Below are 19,191 nucleotides of genomic sequence, written 5' to 3' on the forward strand. Positions count from 1 at the left end.
ATGAGCAAAATTACAGGTGCTTTCCATTATGATAAATGCCTAAGGAATGAAATGAGATATGGGGAAAAGACTTCATGCATTTTGAAAGAATCACAAATATTAGATAATATTTTATTATTTTAGTTCAGTTGCTCACACCCAGCCACCTTTTCAGATTCTGGGATTAATAATTGGTGTTATGAATTCTTATATTCAGTTGATACTTGTTTATTGGCTCCTGTCTACTGTCATGTATTGGAGCTAAACAATGAAGAATGAGATAAGCCCAGTCTATGGCCTCCTTGACCTGGTCTAGGAGGGGAAGGGACAGGGAAGCAGCCAGCCACAAGAGACTGTAGACTGCGCATGTAAGAGAGGGTGGACTTGGCAGTTTAAAGGAAGCGTTCTAGAGGAAATGGTACTGATGCTGAAGTCTGTAGGATGAGTAAGAATTCGGCTGGTGAAAAGGCAGGCATGGTAAAGGGAAATGAAAGTGCCAAGCACAACAATGAAAGGTCTGAGGAACAGGAAACAGGGTATCGAGGTTGGAACAGAGTGGGAAGGCACGGCTTGGGATGCAGAATAATGACATTGAAGAGGATGATATTGATACTCCCTCCAAGGTTCTTGGATCCCATTTATCATTGTGTGCCCCTCACCTCAGTATGCATTTTTTTTGAAAATTGAAGTAGAATCGATGTAAAATATTAGTTACAGGTGTACACGGCTTCCCAGGTAGTGCCAGTGATAAAGATCCCGCCTGCCAATGCAGGAGACATAAGAGTCCGGGATTTGATCCCTAGGTCAGGAAGATCCCCTGGTGGAGGGCAAGGCAACCCATGGAAAAGCCCATGAACAGAGGAGCCTGCCAGGCTACTGCCTGTAGGGTCACAAAGAGTCAGACACGACTGAGCAACTGAGCGTGCGCACATGCACAGGTGTGCAATATAGGATTCCACAATTGCTAAGGTTATACTCCATTTATAATTATTAAAAATGTTGCCTATATTCCTCGTGTTGCATAGTATATCCTTGTAGTTTATTTTATACATAACAGTTTCTTTCTCTTAATCCACTACGCCTATATTACGCCTTCACCGTTTCCTCTTCCTACTGGCAACCAAGAGTTTGTTCTCTAGATCTGTGAGTCTGCTTCTTTTTTTGATATATTCCTTAGTTTGTTGTATTTTTTAGATTCCACATGTAAGTCATATCATACAGTATTTGTCTTTCTCTGTTTGACTCATCTCAGCACAATACCCTCCAAGTCCATCCATGTTGCTGCATGTGGCAAAATGTCATGCTTTTGCTTCCAGTAGCCAGAACATACATGTACTCTTGCCTGGAGAATCCCATGGATGGAGGAGCCTTGTAGGCTGCAGTCCATGGGGTCATGAAGAGTCGGACACAACTAAGCGACTCCACTTTCACTTTTCACTTTCATGCACTGGAGAAGGAAATGGCAACCCACTCCAGTGTTCTTGCCTGGAGACTTCCAGAGACGGAGGAGCCTGGTGGGCTGCCGTCTATGGGGTCACACAGAATTGAACACGACTGAAGCGACTTAGCAGCAGCAGCCAGAACATGTGGTTTTTCACAGAGGGCTGTTCCAGAGCTACTGGAGCTCACTTTGAAAGTGAAAGTGAAAATGAAGTCGCTCAGTCGTGTCCGACTGTTTGCGACCCCATGGACTGAAGCCCACCAGGCTCCTCCGTCCATGGGATTCTCCAGGCAAGAGTACTGGAGTGGGTTGCCATTTCCTTCTCCAGGGGATCTTCCCGACCCAGGGATTGAACCTAGGTCTCCCGCATTCCAGGCAGACGCTTTAACCTCTGAGCCACCAGGGAAGCTCACTTTACCCACCTTCTATCTGGGAATTTACTCTCCCCACCCACCGATACACATCCTGAGAGCCATCTTTACCCAATAACTAACAGAGGGGGATATGAATAGTCAGCTCTTATCTCTAGTCAGAACAACTCTGGAGTATATCTTACACTTCCGAGTTCCCTTGAGGGATCAGGTCACACTCACCTACTGTTGGGCTTGGCTTGAGATCATGCTCTTAACTGGGTTTTTACCACCCGTTGTCTGATTTCATCACTCTCTTATATGTCTCCCTTGCTCAGTTATCCGTAATAAATCACTTCCACGCAGCATCTGCTTCTCAGAAACCCAACCTCAAACAGATGCAGTCAAAAGTCCAACCATGAAAACCCCAGTAAGCCATGTACAGGCGTATAGACTTTATCTGGAAGTGATGAGATGTCCCAGGAGAGTTTTAAGTCATGAAAGGGTCTAGAAATTCAAGGATACTAGTATTTTGAGCTCTTCACTCCCTCAGATGACAGCTCAGCTTGCTTTTCCTATGCATTCAGATAGAGACATAGCCAATCAGGCACCCCAGAGCAGCTGCACTATGGATTTTCTAAAAAAAGTATAAGAGTTTATTTCTGATCTTAGCTTTCCTTAAGAATCTATTTATTATTCACGCTATATTTCTTTGCTTTATTTGCACCTGCCACATCTCCCTCAAAAGTCTGTGACTTTTTTCAGAAGCATTATTCTGTGATTTATATGGAATTTTGCATGATGTCACTAATGGATACTTTTTGTTAATACCTTCAACTGCTTTGCTTCATCACTGAAGCAAATAATTTATTCTGACATGTATGTGGAAAGTAGACACTGAGGTGATACCTGCTTCCTTGAGACTCTACATATGTAGTTTATTGTGGCAGATGTTTTTAGCATCTGGTTTCAGATTCTTATGTAATAATTATGCTCTTTCAGTGTATGGAGTGAGGAAGGTCCCATGGTAAAGGACACATAACTCAATTATGGACACTTCACGTGTTCATCCACTTCCACTGAATTCTTCAAAGTTTCCTTCGCACAAGCTATATTGCTGTTAATTGTACACTGACACCTCTTAAATGAATTCAGTTGAGGTGAATGGGTGCTATAGAAGACTTCACCCAGCGGCTCATGCAAGCCCAGTTAGCCGTAGGCAGGAAATAAAAAATGTGTATGTGTGTGTGTCTATGTGTGTATATGTGATTATGCCATTTGCAAAGTCTTGTTGACAAGTAGAAATGTGGAATTTTTCCCCTTGAGAGAAGTGTATTCTCTTGCTGAGGAAATTCTTTTTTTATGGGCTTTGGGATATTTGCCCCAAGAGAGAGATTTATACATTTTGCTGAAAGCCCTCCATGTTACAGACTTGGTTGGCATCAAATCTGTGGAACAGGAAGCTGCCTGCTGAGTTTTAAGTGGGAATATTTGCTCTGAAGATTTGAATAAAGGATGAGCTTAAATGAGGCATATGTGCACAATAAACAAATGTGAATATCGGAAATGTAGGTGCTTGGGGGAAATAAAAGGAATACGTATCCCAGACTGTGGGTAATTCCTCCTATTTCGAACTAGAGAAACATGTCTGATAATATAGGATTAGTCTAGCAAGGGTCAGGTCAAGTATGCCACTGGTCACAGAGAGGTCACTAACTCAAGAAAATAAAATAGGAATATTCCAGAGAAAATAAATGCTGAATAGTATAGCAACCTTATTGCTAACAAGATATGACCTCAAATTTTAGAGAGAACAAGCAGAGTGGCATTTTATCTATTAAAAAAAATCTTCCTGCAAAAAATAGAAATTGTGGTGCCAGGGTTTTCTATTCACAAGGTGTGGCATTGGACCTCTGTGATATTTTTTTTCAAACAGAGATGATCTCTTCTTAAATTTTTATACTTTGAGAAGACACTACATACATCATTTTACTATCAGATTTCAGAAAATACTAGGGCAAATGTTATGCTTATCTTCATATCCCATGACTTCTATAACTAAGGCTTCAGCAAAGCCATCTCCTCATCCCCCAGTATAATGCCACTGTCTGCCTCCTAGAAACGTAGAAGCTGCAGTGATACTGGAAGCAAATGACAGCAACGAATCTGAGTTAGGCACTCAGGCTGTATGATACAAAATCTGAAGACAGACTAAGCAAACTGCGTGTGTGCTAAATCACTGCTTTATAGTTCATCTTCACTCAGTTCCTCTGCTAGGTCCAATTTATACCAACCTTCAATGACCAGTAAAGCTGAAAAATTGCTAGTCTCTCAGTCGTGTCTGACTCTTTGCGACCCCATGGACTGTATAGTCCATGGAATTCTCCAGGCCAGAATACTGGAGTGGGTAGCCTTTCCCTTCTCCAGAGGATCTTCCCAACCCAGGAATCGAACCCAGGACTCCCGCATTGCAGGTAGATTCTTTACCAGCTGAGCCACAAGGGAAGCCCAAGAATACTGGAGTGGGTAGCCTATCCCTTCCCGACCCAGAAATCAAACCGGGGTCTCCTGCATTGCAGGTGGATTCTTTACCAACTGAGCTATGAAGGAAGCCCTCAATGACCAGAAAAGCTGAAAAATTGCTGTTCCATTATCTGTGAGTTGTACAGTGGAATATCAGCACCAATGCCATTACATGGATACCTTGAAGCAATGTTTCAAATAAGGAGCATGTTTGCTATAGAATGTGTAGCAGTTCCATCATCAATGTGTCTTCATCTACTGTATGAGATACAGTTGACCCTCAAACAAGATGAGTTTGAACTATATGGATCCACTTATATGCAATATTTTTTCAATAAAAGCCTGCTAGTGGTATACAACCCACTCTCTTTGGTTGAATCCACCCATGCAAAACTTGAATAACAGAGGCCCCACTGTAAAGTTACACATGGACTTTCCACTGCTGGGATTTGGTATCCCAACCCCACATTGTTCAAGAATCAATTGTAAATTATGTGGATCAGGAGCCATTCAGCCTAAGGGAGCTTTAGTATTGGGCTTCCCTGGTGGCTTAATGGTAAAGAATCCACCTGCCAATGCAGGAAATGCAAGTTCCATTCCTGGGTGGGGAAGATCCCCTGGAGTATGAAATGGCAACCCACTGCAGAATTCTTGCCTGGAAAATTCCATGGACAGAGGAGCCTGGCGGGCTATGGTCAATGGGGTCGCAAAGTCAGATATGCCTAGCACACATGCACAGGTTTCGTATTTCCCCACCCCCTACTTTGTTTTCCAAATTTTACTAAGACCTTAAAACAAGAAACAGGAAGGAAAAAATCATTCTTGTTTATTTGACAAACTCAGAGAAAGTATAAGGGAAGAACTAGTCATTAAAAAGTTTTATATATAGGTAACTCTTTTCTCAAGACATTTAGTGATATTTCAAAGACATTTCTCTTTCTGCGTCTATCTTCTTTGAAAACAATTTTCAATAGTTCTTCCTGGGAATTTATATCTAACTACATGAAGCATCAATTTTGAGCAGACCAACTTAGAATATATTTTAGTACTATGAATACCTTAACCCTAAATCTACACACATTGAGATAAATAGTGCATAATTTCAATTGTTAAATGAAATTTTTTTTAGTATGCATTCAAATTTTTTAATTTCAAAGAAGTGATGGGGAAAAAAAATCTTAACGAACAGTTGAATGGAAATCATACGAGATTTATTCATCTTGGAAAACTGCCTGAAAGAGAATGGCAGTCCAAAAGGAAATTTTCCATGTAGCCATGAAATTTTGTCATGTTCTGCTGAAAAAAAAATGTCTTTAGTTCAAGGTTAAAGGTCACTTATTTAAGTGTATATTTGTCACTCAGCATTCAAGAATCATAAAGACTAAAACAGAAGGTGATTATCAGATCAAAGTGTTTTGCTGTACTGACTAATGTCTTTTCTTTTGTTTTCAATGTTTGTTTTTTCAAAATGCCACTGTTTGCTTATTTATTCATGTAAATGAAGAAGGAGATAAATAGTCTGCAATAATAATCTAACTTGTAGCGTAATTCTCTTGTGGCATCGGAATGCTAATGTTGACCATGTATCAAAACAAAAGCCATGTTTACTGAATTCTGGGGCCTTCCTACTCTTATGAATATTATCTTTCTAGCAGATAATCATATTATATATATAAATATATGTAGGTTTCCCATCAGCAGCAGCAATTTTCATGTTAAAAAATTTTCAGTTGGTCCCATAGTTTTTACCAAGACCACATTTTCCAAAGTACAGTCTGTAAAATACTAGCTTCCGAGAATGTTACTCATTTAAGGAATCTATGATTAAATAAGTGGAGGATAAGCCCTTGTGTTAAAAATGAAAGTTTTTAAAACATTTATTTGTATATTTTTACTGTGGCTTTTTTTCAAAACATTTTAATATGCTAATGAATATTGGGAGTCTCTTAGAGGATATTTTGCGGAATTTCCATTCTTATTTTACATTTTAAACCTTATATCTGAGAACATTTCATGGAACTAGTGTTTTGAGAAACGTCTTTGACTAGATGCTGAACATGATAGCTACTTTTCCTAGAAGCAGCCTCTGTACATGAATTTGCTACATGCAAGCCTTTTAAGAGCAAGAAAAAAAATTGTGAATGGCTGATTCCTTCACTAATCCTCTTGGAAGCTTCCAGAGTCTTCCAGAGAATAATGATCATCCTTGAAATATTGGGAGTTGAAATAAGATATAAACAACTGTAAAGAATTCTGGGCAGAATAATTTCTCAGAGACCAGTTCTCTGGGAAGATTGGTTGCATCCAAGCTCTTCTGTGGGTGAATCAGTAATTTAGAAAGGGACATACTCAAAAATATTCACTTAGACTGTAAAGACTAGGGACTATCCAAATTAGAAGTGAAATAGACATCTTGGTCCAAGTCTTTTATTTTGGAGATTATAAGAATTAATCCCAGACAGGTTGGGTAGCATGCTTTAGGTCACAGTGGGCAAAACTGTAATTAAAACAAGGCCTCATCAGTCTCAGTTTAGATTTTTTTCTTGTAGGATGTCCCCCATCTTTATTTGGTAAGGCAATACTGGAGCAGAGTATCTTGGGGAAAAATACTATAAGGAAGATATTATTTTTTAGACACAGGAGCAAAAATTTCTCATTCTGGACCTGTAGTTCTTAAACTATAGGGAGTAATGAATTTGTTAAAGTGGCTGTTTACACATCCCATCATCCATTGATTCTAGAGAGGTGGAGTTGGAAAGGTGGGACTAGCCATGTGCCTTTTTAACAGTACTCGCAGGGCTCTAAAGCAGGTGTTCTGAAAAGCGTGGTTTGAGAAACACATCTGACTGGTTGCCAGTTTGGTTTAGCATTAAATCCTAAGTCATTTGACTTGGCATACTCTATACAACTTTCACGTATTAAAACCACAGTTAATTCAAAAGAAAAAGTAGAATATGAGAAATCCATTGTGAGAACTCCAGTATATATATAAATTATCCTGAATTATCATCTTACTGGGGTTGTTACAGTGTGGTTTACCAAATGTGTGTATCCTTCACTTTTCAGACTTGGAGGTTCAAAGCTAAATAAACAGACTCCTTGTTTTCTGAATACATTTAAGGGGGAAGGGTGCAAAGAGAAAGGGTGCTTTATCTATTGCTAAGAGAAAGCCTGATAAAAGAAATCTCAGCTGCCTTGTCGGGCATGAATTTGTTCTTAGAAACCCACATCTTGAAGTATTTAAATGTAAATAAATCAGAAGAAGATAGATTATATTATCTTCTATGTACACTTGGGTTTTAAAAGTGAAAGAAAAATTAGGTGGTAAAGTGGTTCTGAGGTTTTCCTAAAGTAGTTAGAATTGCCATGATAAGTAGCTGTATTTCAGGTGCAGTAATCAAACCAACCAAGAGCAGAAAACAAGCAACTGTCCCTTAGACCCACCATTTCCTCAGAATACACACTTCTCTGCCCCTAGGCGTCTAACACTTCTTCAGCTCTGTACAGACAGAAGAGCAAGGAGGAAAGGCTGTGTCTCAGAAACGCTGCCCCAAGAGACTTGGCATTTAAGTCTTGTGCTTCAAATCTAAGCCCACAACACAGTCCAGCGTGGGAAGCCCAGGGCAGGGGAGGGGGGCAGATTACTGAGGGGCAAACACAACAATATTAGCAAACGTATACACATGTTAAATCAGAGAGAAAGGAAACAATATTAATTATTTTTGTATATTCCACAGGAAGACCTCTCTCTCCTCCCTTTTTCCCTCTTCGCCCCCACCCCTTTGCGCCTCTTTAACTCATCTGTTCAGGAAATAGAACTATCACGTTCCATTATCTTCCTCTCTCTTCTCTGCTTTTGGAGGTATCATGTATCTATTGGGATAATATATCCAGGTGGCATCCCATTTTCATTTCCCTCCTTTCCCGAGAGTGACAAAGGAAGGCTTATTAAACCTATTGTCAGTTTGGGAACTGTCTGTTTGGTCACCCGAAGTTGAAGGGTGGCTTTGCTCATGAGCTGACTTCATGCTGATTATCTTCCACTCCCCACCCACCTCAAGATTCTGTCTTCTCTTTTTCGTTCTTCTCTGTACTCTGGGAAGCTGACCTTCTGGGTTTACTACATCACTGAGCTCCCTTGCCCTCAGACTTCTGGTTGGATTTGGCCAACGAGAGGGTCCACAAGAAGATGGAATGCAGGAGAGTGAGGTCAGGATATTTATTCACTAGCTTCCTCCTTGCTAAGCCGGCACATATTGACTCCATAGCTCCAGAGATCTCACTGCGTGGCTTCTCTTTAGAGCCGCTTTCTCTCGGTTCTGGCAGCTACTCCCTTTCTCGCCTCTTCAGATCTACTGTTGACAGTCCCAGAGTACTACATTCTCCCTTTAAGGATTGGTTTTTTCCAAACTCTCCCACACCCTGTTGGAATGTGCCGTCTCTTTCCTGCAAAGATCCTGGATGGTACAGCATTAAACTTACAAATTATATTCCAGCTTTTACTGAAGTGAGAACTGACATTTAAAAGCTTAACTTTCTGTTTACCACTGTATACTTAGCAAGGAACATGGTTCCTGGCACATAGATACTGCTCACTGCTTATTTATTAAAGGAATAAACAAAAGAATTGCATGTTTAGACAGAAATATAAAGATGGAAATCCTTTACATGTAATTTTTTGTGCTCCCTTGCTGCAAATTTATTCTGTTGCTTTGACAGTGCATGGGCAGGTGTAGCTTATTTTTCCTCAAGAAAGTATGAGCCACCTCCCAAGAGAAAAAAAAATAGGAAACAAGACTTATTCAGTCACATTCATGGTAACTGCCTATTCGGTTTCCACATTTTGACTTAACCCAGGATTTGATTCTTCCCTCTTGGATGGATATGTTAATGAAACAGAGCCACCGTTTGGTGTACTCATGTACTTTATAAAGGAGTGGAGGGTGCCAGGACATGAGTCAGAGAGAGTGTCCAGTTTCCCTCTTGTACTTGCCCCCTGACCACATTTGGCTGGCTAGCCAGACTAGAACTCCAAAGTGGAGATCTAGCTACTTTATTCTTACAGGTCCTTCACAGTTAAGAATACCAGTTAGGGACCTATTCTTTTTACTTATGTCCCTCTTTTAGTGAGCTTCACATGGCTTAAAGTATCTGCAATCAGTCACAAGTGTTCAGAGTAGTCCTCTCAAGAAAAAAGTCAATGAGAAAATATTGCCTCCTACAGTCAAGACAGCCTCTTAGGTGTTAACTCCGAGGAGAACACAGAATGCTTCCAAAGACCTTATAATGAGGCTTAATCAACTATATTTTCATTTTTAAGACCAAACATGTCTGATCCAACACCACCAAGAGCAAGGTGATAACTATTTTTCTCTAAACCTGATTATACCAACTAGACACATTATAATGTCCACACTTAAAGTACGGAGACACCCTGATATATATGCCATTATTTCTTAAAACGAGGTCTCAGATTATGAACAAAATTGACTGAATTGTTCTTCAGCATGGGGAGTAACAGAAAGCACTATAGAACTCAGGATAAAATGTTTAGGCTCTTTCAATAATGAAAATTAAGGATATGAAGTCACACAGAATCAACCAAGGAGCAATACATTCTCAGAAACTAAATTATGGGCTTCCATTTCCAGTGCTCTTAACCTGCCATGTTGCAGAGACTAAATGTTCTTTTTAAAATACTTATTCTAAAATTGGAAATCAATTCAGCACGTTTGTGCAGTGACCCTTGCAACTGCAGTAACTGGACAAGAAAATACATCAGAAAGGACAGTCACATATCTTGCATCAAATTCAGAGTCCTTTCTAGACCAAGCAAAATTGGTTCTATGTCTTTTACTTGGTTCATTTAAAAAATGAATCTAAGAAAATAATAAAGGATAAGATTTAAATAAAGATTTGATAAAGATAATTCCTTCACACAAATGGCTCCCTCTTTGTTTCATATTTAGGGCTTCCCAAGTGGCTCAGAGGTTAAAGCGTCTGCCTGCAATGCGGGAGACCTGGGTTCTATCCCTGGGTTGGGAAGATCCCCTAGAGAAGGAAATGGCAAGCCACTCCAGTATTTGTTTACTAGGAATATGAAATAGCCCTCTCAAGTTGAAAATCTTTCCACTGGACTAGCAAAAAAAAGAACCAGCTGAGACATATAACATCTACATCCTGGTTACTGTGGGAGGACTCTAAAATGCTAGAACTTCTTTGACTCTTTTTTTTCCCATTAAAAAAAAATTCAAACAACTTTTAAGGACCCAATCACCATGAAGGGTAAGTTTTGAGAATACATAGTGTCAGTTATAAAAGAGAAATGAAAGACCGGTAATAATAATACAAATTACTTGTAATAATTTTAATAGTTAGAAGCAAATCATTCAGATTTATGATTTCATTGGATATTCAGAACAGCCTAATGAGGTGAGCAAAGTCAGAATAAAACCTGAGTCATAGAGAGATGGAGACATCTCTTCTCCAAAGTGGCTGATCCAGGACATTTTCTGGATCCAAGTCCAAGACCCCTCCCACTCTACTACTCTGTCACCATGGAATGGAAGACATACTTCAATAAATGAACTTATACTTTGTAGTAGACATTGCTAGAGTGTGTTAAAATACTGTAGATGCCTCCTTCTTGATGTTACCTCAAATTCCTGACAAGCACCTTGCAGGCCCATCATAGCAGCCTAGTATATACAAATGAAGCTAAAATAAGTTGTGACACGGCTAATGGATTTTGGATATTCAAAAATCTTCATCTACATCATACTTGAATAAAACTATCATATATAAATTTCTCTTTGATACAGCCAGACTTTCCTTTCAGTAACCAGTTCCCCCTTTTATCTCCTATTGTGTGATTCTAAAATAGCTATACCCTTTTAGGTGTCTGAAGGTTTCGACTGCTTTCTGCATTCAAGTCAAATACTCCTGCAAAAAATATTTCTGATATTTGTAAGCATTCTATTCTTTTTCTTAGAATCCATGGTAATATCTAATGCCTGCATCTACCAGGGTGATCAAAGAAATGATTATGCTAGGACTTCATTACCACCAACTGAAAGAATCACTCTTTCCAAGTGTCCCTGCTGGACATTTATGCTCAGGTCATGCCCTACAGGGGTTGATAAGCACAATGCCTGATCTTGAGCTCCTGTTGGCTACAGACTAGAGACTTTTCAAGGGGAGAAACCTGAAGACCTCGAGGTTTTTGGAAGTGAATCTGTTTCTTACTTGCATCTGAAACACCTTTTGAGCTGATAACTCCTTGGAAAATAAAGGAAACCATATTGCATGCAAATGTAGGTTTTAATGTCACACGTCACGCTTTCAAATTTAGGTCTCCAGATATGGGGAAAAAATCAGTGTGCATGGCATGAACAAAAAAGTAGAGGGAATAATTATCTCCTGGCATTATCTATTCCAGATCCTATCCCAAAATGAATGTTCTGGTGAAAATGCATTTATTCACATTGGGATGAAACTTAGGATATAACCCTAAGTTAATTTTCTTTTCAAAGAAAATTTCGTTAAAATAGATAAAGGCTTTGTTTCAAAGAGAGAAAATCAGCACTAATGCATTTTGCCCAGGTTTGAGCATTTCATTTGGCTTCTTGAAAAGCTTAATGTTTAAAGTGGCATTTTCAAGATACAATAATACTGACAAAGGAATATCTGATAGGATGATGGAATAACACCATGACAAATCAACTGAGAATCAGACAAATCACCCAAGTGGGGAAAAAGGCTTCTCTGTTGACATAGAATCAATATTTACCATGGTTTCAACACAGGTAATTGTGAGTAGATATAGCTTATGTTTTTATCTGAAGTGAGGATTTTCAAAATTTATGTTTTGACGAGATCTGACCCAAGTCTCTGAGGATCTCATAGATGGAATGCAATTGGCAGCTCTGACTCATGACTTTGTTTATACACTATGCTTCAGCACATCAGAAAAGCTATTTTTTTTTCGATAGTTTCTAAGAATGGCTCTCAATTACAGAGCCTAAGTCTGAATCATTTCTGGCTCCCTTTTCTAGCATACATCCATCTTCCTTCCTTGTATATATGCCCATTATGACATCTTTCAGAGCCCATTAGGGATATGGAATAGACATGAAATATTTTACTGACTTGAAAGTATGCAGGAAAAATTTCTTCCAATAAGAAAAGTTGTGCATATACACTTTTTTTCCCCGTGCCAGTACATGGCGTCAAAGAAAACAGAGAAATGCGCTATTATTTCTTACAGCTTCTAGAAAAGCCATTCGCTTTTTCTCAACAGCCCATATTTAGCTTTTGCTTATATTCTTGTGGTCAGATTCTGCCTTTTTGTCTTCTTATTAATCATCATTATTGTTATTTTCAGTATCATTGTCGTCATTGTCACCATGTTTATTGTCATCATAGTCAGTTTGGTTTTGGCATTTACAGGGAGTCTGTCACTATTCCAGATACAATCACATTTCCTAATCACCTTTCATATCTATCTACTATATAAAATTTCTCATTGATACATTGCTAATCAGCTATGGTAAGTACTATTGTTTTCCTAGTGTCCTTATTGCTACAAGTTCCTTATTATCTCTTTTATTTCTTTCTCCTCAAATCAGCTAAAATCATCTTTGCTAGCCACTAGAACCACTGGTGGGTTCCTCAGAAGTTCCCACCCCTTGCCAATATCTGATAGTAACCTATATCTGATAGTAACCTATAATGGAATATAATCTGCAAAAAAAAATAACTGAATCACTATGCTGTACACCTGTGAGTGAATTATACTTCATTTCTTAAAAATGTTCCCTCCACCCTCAACTTCTACTACAATTTATTGTAAGCACTAATTTTCAAAAATCGATCTGCATTTTCCTTTCTTTCTTGGTCCTTATTTCCTCATTCTGGAGAAAAGGAGAGTTTCTTTACATATATATATATATAATAAGGTGTGGTATGGGGATGGGTTGATAAATCATAAATATGCAATAGAACTATAATAGACATATAAAGTTCCATGGGAACACTAATGAGGGAAGATCACGTCTGTCTAAAATAGTGGGGAATGTTTTACATCCAGGAAAAACCAAAATCCTCACAGTAAAGAGAATTGTGGGAGCTGCTATAATTGTTCTGATATAAACGGTCCATGTAAGTAACATTTAGGAAAGAGTATCAGAGTTCATTGAAGTGAGAGTTAAAGGGAAAGGGAGAGAAAAGTCAGTAAAGTTCATTACTGTTAAGAGTCCTAAGTGATATTCACCTATTTCCCTTTGATAAGTCTTTGAAACATCCTGTACTTGGGTCTTTAGGACAGATCTCAAAAACATGGCCATGCTTTGCTATACTTGATATTCTCATTTATTTATTCTTTAGAATCATGAGAAATGTAATTTCCAAAGAGTGACATCCCCAAAAGAACCAGAAAAAAAACGGTGTGGAAATTATTGCTTATTCTGTGTGGTCACTTAAAGTAGATGCAAAGAACTGACTCAGTAGAAAAGACTCTGATGCTGGGAAAGATTGAAGGTGGGAGGAGAAGGGACGACAGAGGATGAGATGGTTGGATGGCATCACTGACTCGATGGACATGAGTTTGAGCAAGCTCCAAGAGTTGGTGATGGACAGGGAGGCCTGGCGTGCTGCAGTCCATGGGGTCGCAGAGTCAGTCATGGCTGAGCAACCGAACTGAGCTGGACTGAAAGAAGCACTAACAACATGGGTGTTTGTTTTATTACTCTTTATACTTTTCTTCCCTCTTAAAAAATTATTTCTGGAAAATAATGTTAATAACTGCTATTAAACAGGATTCTCATAAACTTGAAACAATTCCATCTCTGGTCCTTCTCTATGAAACTTTCCATGAATAGCTTAATAGAAAATCATCTTTCCTTTTGTTGGAATCCTATAGTATTTTATCTGTACTTCCTAATGTTACTTAACTATTAACTAGTTATCTCTTTCTATCTAATATTATGTATTATATTATTATACATGTGTTTATGTAGCATCTGCACTTTCCACCGAAATTTTTGGGGGTAGCACCCAAATCTGTTACATCTCTCAAGTTGTCAAAACATGCAGTAGTTAGTTTTTTGTGTGTAGTTCAGATTAAAAAGTTATTAGATGGCTCAGTGAATAAATATATGAGTGAGCAGTCTCATTGACAAAGCTGATTCTCAACTAGTTACTCATAGGATTTTATTTCAAATATTGACTTCCAGTAACCATAAAATTAAATGAAATGGGGTGAACATGAAAATTTTTGGGAAAATTGAGCTTTGAACTAAGTTCTATTGTTTCTTTTTTATATTTAATCTATAAATCAAAATATTTGTTTTGTCAAAAATCTGATATGTTACTTTAAGTAATGTGGCCTTCACTGGGTATATTCAGAGGTGCAACGTTTAAAAAAGAAGGAATTTATTATTTAGTTTTCATGCTTATATTTGCCAATAATAAAAATTAATCAACCCTCAAGGAAAGCAATCCAATTAAATAGTTAATAAGCAAAACCAAAGCAATGCATGAATTATGACATAATACCTAGACTATCATAGGTTTATCCTTTTATAAATTACTATAAATATTTCACACAGCATTATTTTAAGTTAAATTACAAAATAAAATGCACTTATTTAAAATATGTTTTAAAATTAAAACATCAAAGCAATTCCATAAATAACTGATTCTTTCTTATTTCAGTATTTTTCTGATTCAGAATAAAAATTAATCAAATATATCAAAAGTAATTTTTGCAGACTATTAATTACATTTTTATAATGCTAAACATACCAAAACACCAAAGTTTTTGGTTTGTTTCTAATCGAACAAAGTATCCACCATCTTTGACATATGCACTTTACAATTCTATGATCTTCTTTGTTAATTTCTGATAAATACTTTCAAATAAACAATGAGAATACTTAAACAAGAGGACCCAATAGTTTGTAATATATTCAATTAGAGCCTTTTCTTACAAGGTTTAAAAATGAGTGCTTGAAAGTATATATAATGGTATGTTATACATTGAATTTTAAACTTCATTTTAGGAGTAGGTATTTAAAACCCAAACCAAAGACCTTGGTGTAATCGTTCATATAAATCAAGTCCATCATTTGCTCTTATATTCACTTCTGGTCACACTCCCACTCAAGATAACATAGGGAATGTGGCAGTAATCTCAGATTTTAGTTTTCCTTGTGGAACATAACACAAATGAGGAAAGTTTTTGCAAGTTTATGTGTTTGTGTGCAAACAACACATAAAATTTAAGCTATTAAATCAACTAGTTCGAAAGAATGGGAAAATGAAATGAATACTGTGCTTTTTGTTTTCATTTCGTAAGAAAAAGTCCTGAAAACTTTCAGTGTATTCAAGCATCTGGACTTCCCATAGACTTAATTAACATAAGTTTAAGTGGAACCTACCTTTAAAATTTGGCCTGATTCTTGCGTCATATCCTGATGTCCTTCCCATTAATTTGTCCAAGAAATCTGAAGGAGATAGGGTCTGTGAAGGTTGTTTTCCAGACCTGGAGTCATGGTCTTTGCAGAAAGCCGCCCTAAACACATCATTAACTCTTTTAGCAACAATTCCATTCTTATCACCTGAGAAGTAATGTTCACAGAATGTTTGACATCGTGTTTTATAAATATATTTGATATGTTAATAAGAAGAAAGTTATAAACTTTTTGGTCAACTTCCTAACGTGTATATGGTCTTGAGGTAACTTTAAGTGATAAAGGGTATAAATCCTGAGTCATATTTCCTAAGTTACCAAACTTTGCCATAAGATGTTTAAGATGACACAGCATGCATAGCTTTAGGTTAGGTTTTATGGATATATAAAGCTCTTTCTAGTGTCATCAGGGAAATGATGATAATTTCTAAAATTTATGTGATTGTCTCATTTCCCCACGATTTTCAAAATATTCTTCCAGCATTTCAGCCCTTAATGTAAGTCTTCTACATATGTATAATAAGATGGGCAGAACAAAGTAAACCATGGACTTATTATCCCATTGCTCATTTTCTCACCTGCTAGATTCTGTTCCAACTTTCAGCTATTTTCAATGTGTTGTCTAAAAGAAAATCTTCACTTGTAAATTTAACTTCATTCTAAAATAGGTCAACAATGAGCACGTCTGTACTTCTATTTTATCATTGTTATTTATATATTAGCATTTAAATTGCTGACTTTCTAGTAAAGTGTTCATGAAAAAGAACTTCTAAATCAGTTTGTCTTTTGCATTAAGACAGTAAATGGTAATTGGACAACTTCTCAGATTTTTATTTTCCTTAAAAGGCTTATAAAAAGAGCATACTTCGTTTGTAATGAAATGAATTCTTTCACAATACATAGTTGTTGACTGAATGTTGATTTCTTCCACAAAGTATGTATTTTCAAGCTTTATTTTCAATAGTTTAACAAATAATCTTGTTAATTCTTATCACTAAGAAAATACCACATTCTTGACAGTTTTTCAAAGAAGTAATATTAAATATTAGTGCAAAGATGATACAAACATTTGGTAAAAGTTAAAATTGATACAATCACCTAGAAATACTCACATTCCCATAAGCAGATTCATCTGATTAATCAAGTATTATTTGATTATAATGGTGATGGTGGTGGTGATGAAGATGATGATGATGATGATTCTAATAAAACCCAGCCTACGATTTTTCTTAATCATAGTAGGAGGTGTGAACCTGAAAGGAACATAGAGGGTTTTCCCAGTACTCATAGCATTATTGCTATATGTTCCATTTCTCTTGGTTCTGTGAAAAAATACCATAAAATTTGGTGAAAATTAAATGAAGAGTTCTATACTTTGTTGTACGAACATCTCTTATCTCTATCTTGTCTTAGAACCTCTTAGCTATTAGGATGGCTATTTCACTTAATGCTAATAATCTGATATTTTGAGGTATCTATTGATTAAATGATTTATAAATTAAGTAGAAAATGCAAGATTAAATGATTTATAAATTAAGTAGAAAATGCAAGCATGCAAATAATGATTTCTTGCTTATTTTAATTATGCATAGTCCATTTCTCATGCATGGATAAATACAAAGATGTCATATTAATTTAGTTTTGATAGGCAATAAGATTTCTAAATTTATTGAACAGTACACTACAGTGATAGCATGAGTTTTTAAATGTTTTTGATGTTTCAAGAAATTTCCTGAATTGTAGTTCTCATAGTATGCATCTAGTTATTGAAATACAATAGAAGTCCCAAGTTGGCTAAGAATTTGGGTTCTTTTATATTTTATATAAAATGAGCATGCTCCTAGCAAATTAATTCAATCAGTTGCACCATATGAAAAGCATTGCATTCAATAATCCCTTTAAATGACTTGCAGAAGAATTTGAAAACAAAAAAATCACCATTATATAGAAATATAAAGAGCATGCAACTCATCAGAGTATCTTAATATCACATTGGCTGTGAAAAAGCATTCAAGTGCATAAAGTAGGATTATGCATCATAAAACTTGCCTTTGTGAAAATTTACCACCTTCCCACCATAATTAAGCTTTTTAAAAGAACAAAAGAACTCTAACTCTCCTTTATAAAATTAGCATAATATGGTCCAGGACATAGAAAAATAGATAAAAATTACATGACATGTTCTCTTTCAAACAGTTTTCATGTGGAAAATATCAGCATGCAAAGTCGTTTCACCTACCTGAAGTGGTTTGTCTCTAAGAAAAATGCAAACAAGGTTGTCAAAATGTTCACTAGCTGCCGGTTCATTCCTGTATCTGTGATGCTTGTAGAAAATATTCCCGAAATGATTCCAGAAAGAAGCTAAGACAAAGTATCTATTTATTGTCCAGACTCAAAATTTGGCAGGAATCTAGTTTCCTTGAAAATCAAAAAGAGATTTGGGTTTGTACAGTTTGCTGAGAAAAAACAAAAAGTGCCAGTATTAGGCATCATGGTCAGGTCAAACGGGGGCTTAGGACCATCAGTTAACCCAGGAGAGACAAAGCCTTAGAACTGATGGATCCCCAGCTGCTTTCCTTGAATAATAAAAATGCTGCTACCTTAATCACATCACCATGCAAAGGGGGCTGGTGACAATGCCATGCTGGAAGTCGGTTGCAGTGGCTTTTGTTTTATGTCCTTTCTATTTAGCGAATCTCTTTTCTCTAGAAAATGTTCTCTTTTTAAAAGAAGTTGTAAATGAGGGATAAGAAAGGACTCTGCGTGCTAGAGTGGGTAGGAAGAAGAGGGCAAAATTGCTGAGATCCTGTGCTGGAATGAGGGCTACAGAAAGAGACGGAGACGTGATCTTACCCAGCCGATAAATTTCAGCACTCGGACAGCTCCTAGCTCTGAAGTGCGCATGTTTCCTTTTTCAGTCGCTTGGGGCGGGGGTCGGGGAGAGGCATTCCAGAGCGGACATGCCTGCTATTTGAAGGCAAGGAGTGACTGGCTGTTCAGCGAAGGGTTGCTGAAGGGGTGCGGTGATGACCAGAGAGGAGCAGAGGTCAGGATAGATGGAGAGGGTGAAGGAGGCTACGGTCTGAGCTGGAAATGCTAGTCTGTTGGTGGGTGGGCGGGACGGGAGTTTGAAGCTGAAAAAAGAAGGGAATACGATCTAGGTGTGGGAAAAGAAAACTGGGCGAAGCAGAGAACAGAATCGATAGTACTGAAATTACAGTAGGGGAGTGGGTAGTCTACTTATCAGTGGAACCTAGAGGCGAAAGAGGAATCCTGTGCTGAAAAGGAGGGGACATTTCCTTGGCATAGAGAAACCCATATGCAGAAAATGATTCTTGAGGATCGATAATTTAATTTAGAAGCCCTTTATACCTTCCTCGCCCCTTGAGTGTTTTCATTTGATTTTAGCTGCCTGTTCCCAAAGAATC

The 19,191-nt window shown here is 37.4% G+C and overlaps 1 protein-coding gene across 1 annotated transcript in view; it reads right to left on the reverse strand.

Annotated features, from left to right (window-relative positions):
* Positions 1 to 18,598, reverse strand: part of GLRA2 (glycine receptor alpha 2) — a 207,022-nt gene extending 188,424 nt beyond the window's left edge. Inside the window, exons 1-2 of the mRNA XM_018044055.1 lie at positions 18,003 to 18,598; positions 15,732 to 15,865 (exon numbers count right to left, since the gene is read on the reverse strand). Coding sequence (XP_017899544.1) covers positions 15,732 to 15,865; positions 18,003 to 18,070 — 202 coding nt within the window. The 5' untranslated portion in view covers positions 18,071 to 18,598. The remainder of the gene's footprint in view (positions 1 to 15,731; positions 15,866 to 18,002) is intronic.
* Positions 18,599 to 19,191: the final 593 nt, after the last annotated feature.

The sequence above is a fragment of the Capra hircus genome (assembly GCF_001704415.2).
Source record: "Capra hircus breed San Clemente chromosome X unlocalized genomic scaffold, ASM170441v1, whole genome shotgun sequence".
In the NCBI taxonomy this organism is placed as follows: domain Eukaryota; kingdom Metazoa; phylum Chordata; class Mammalia; order Artiodactyla; family Bovidae; genus Capra; species Capra hircus.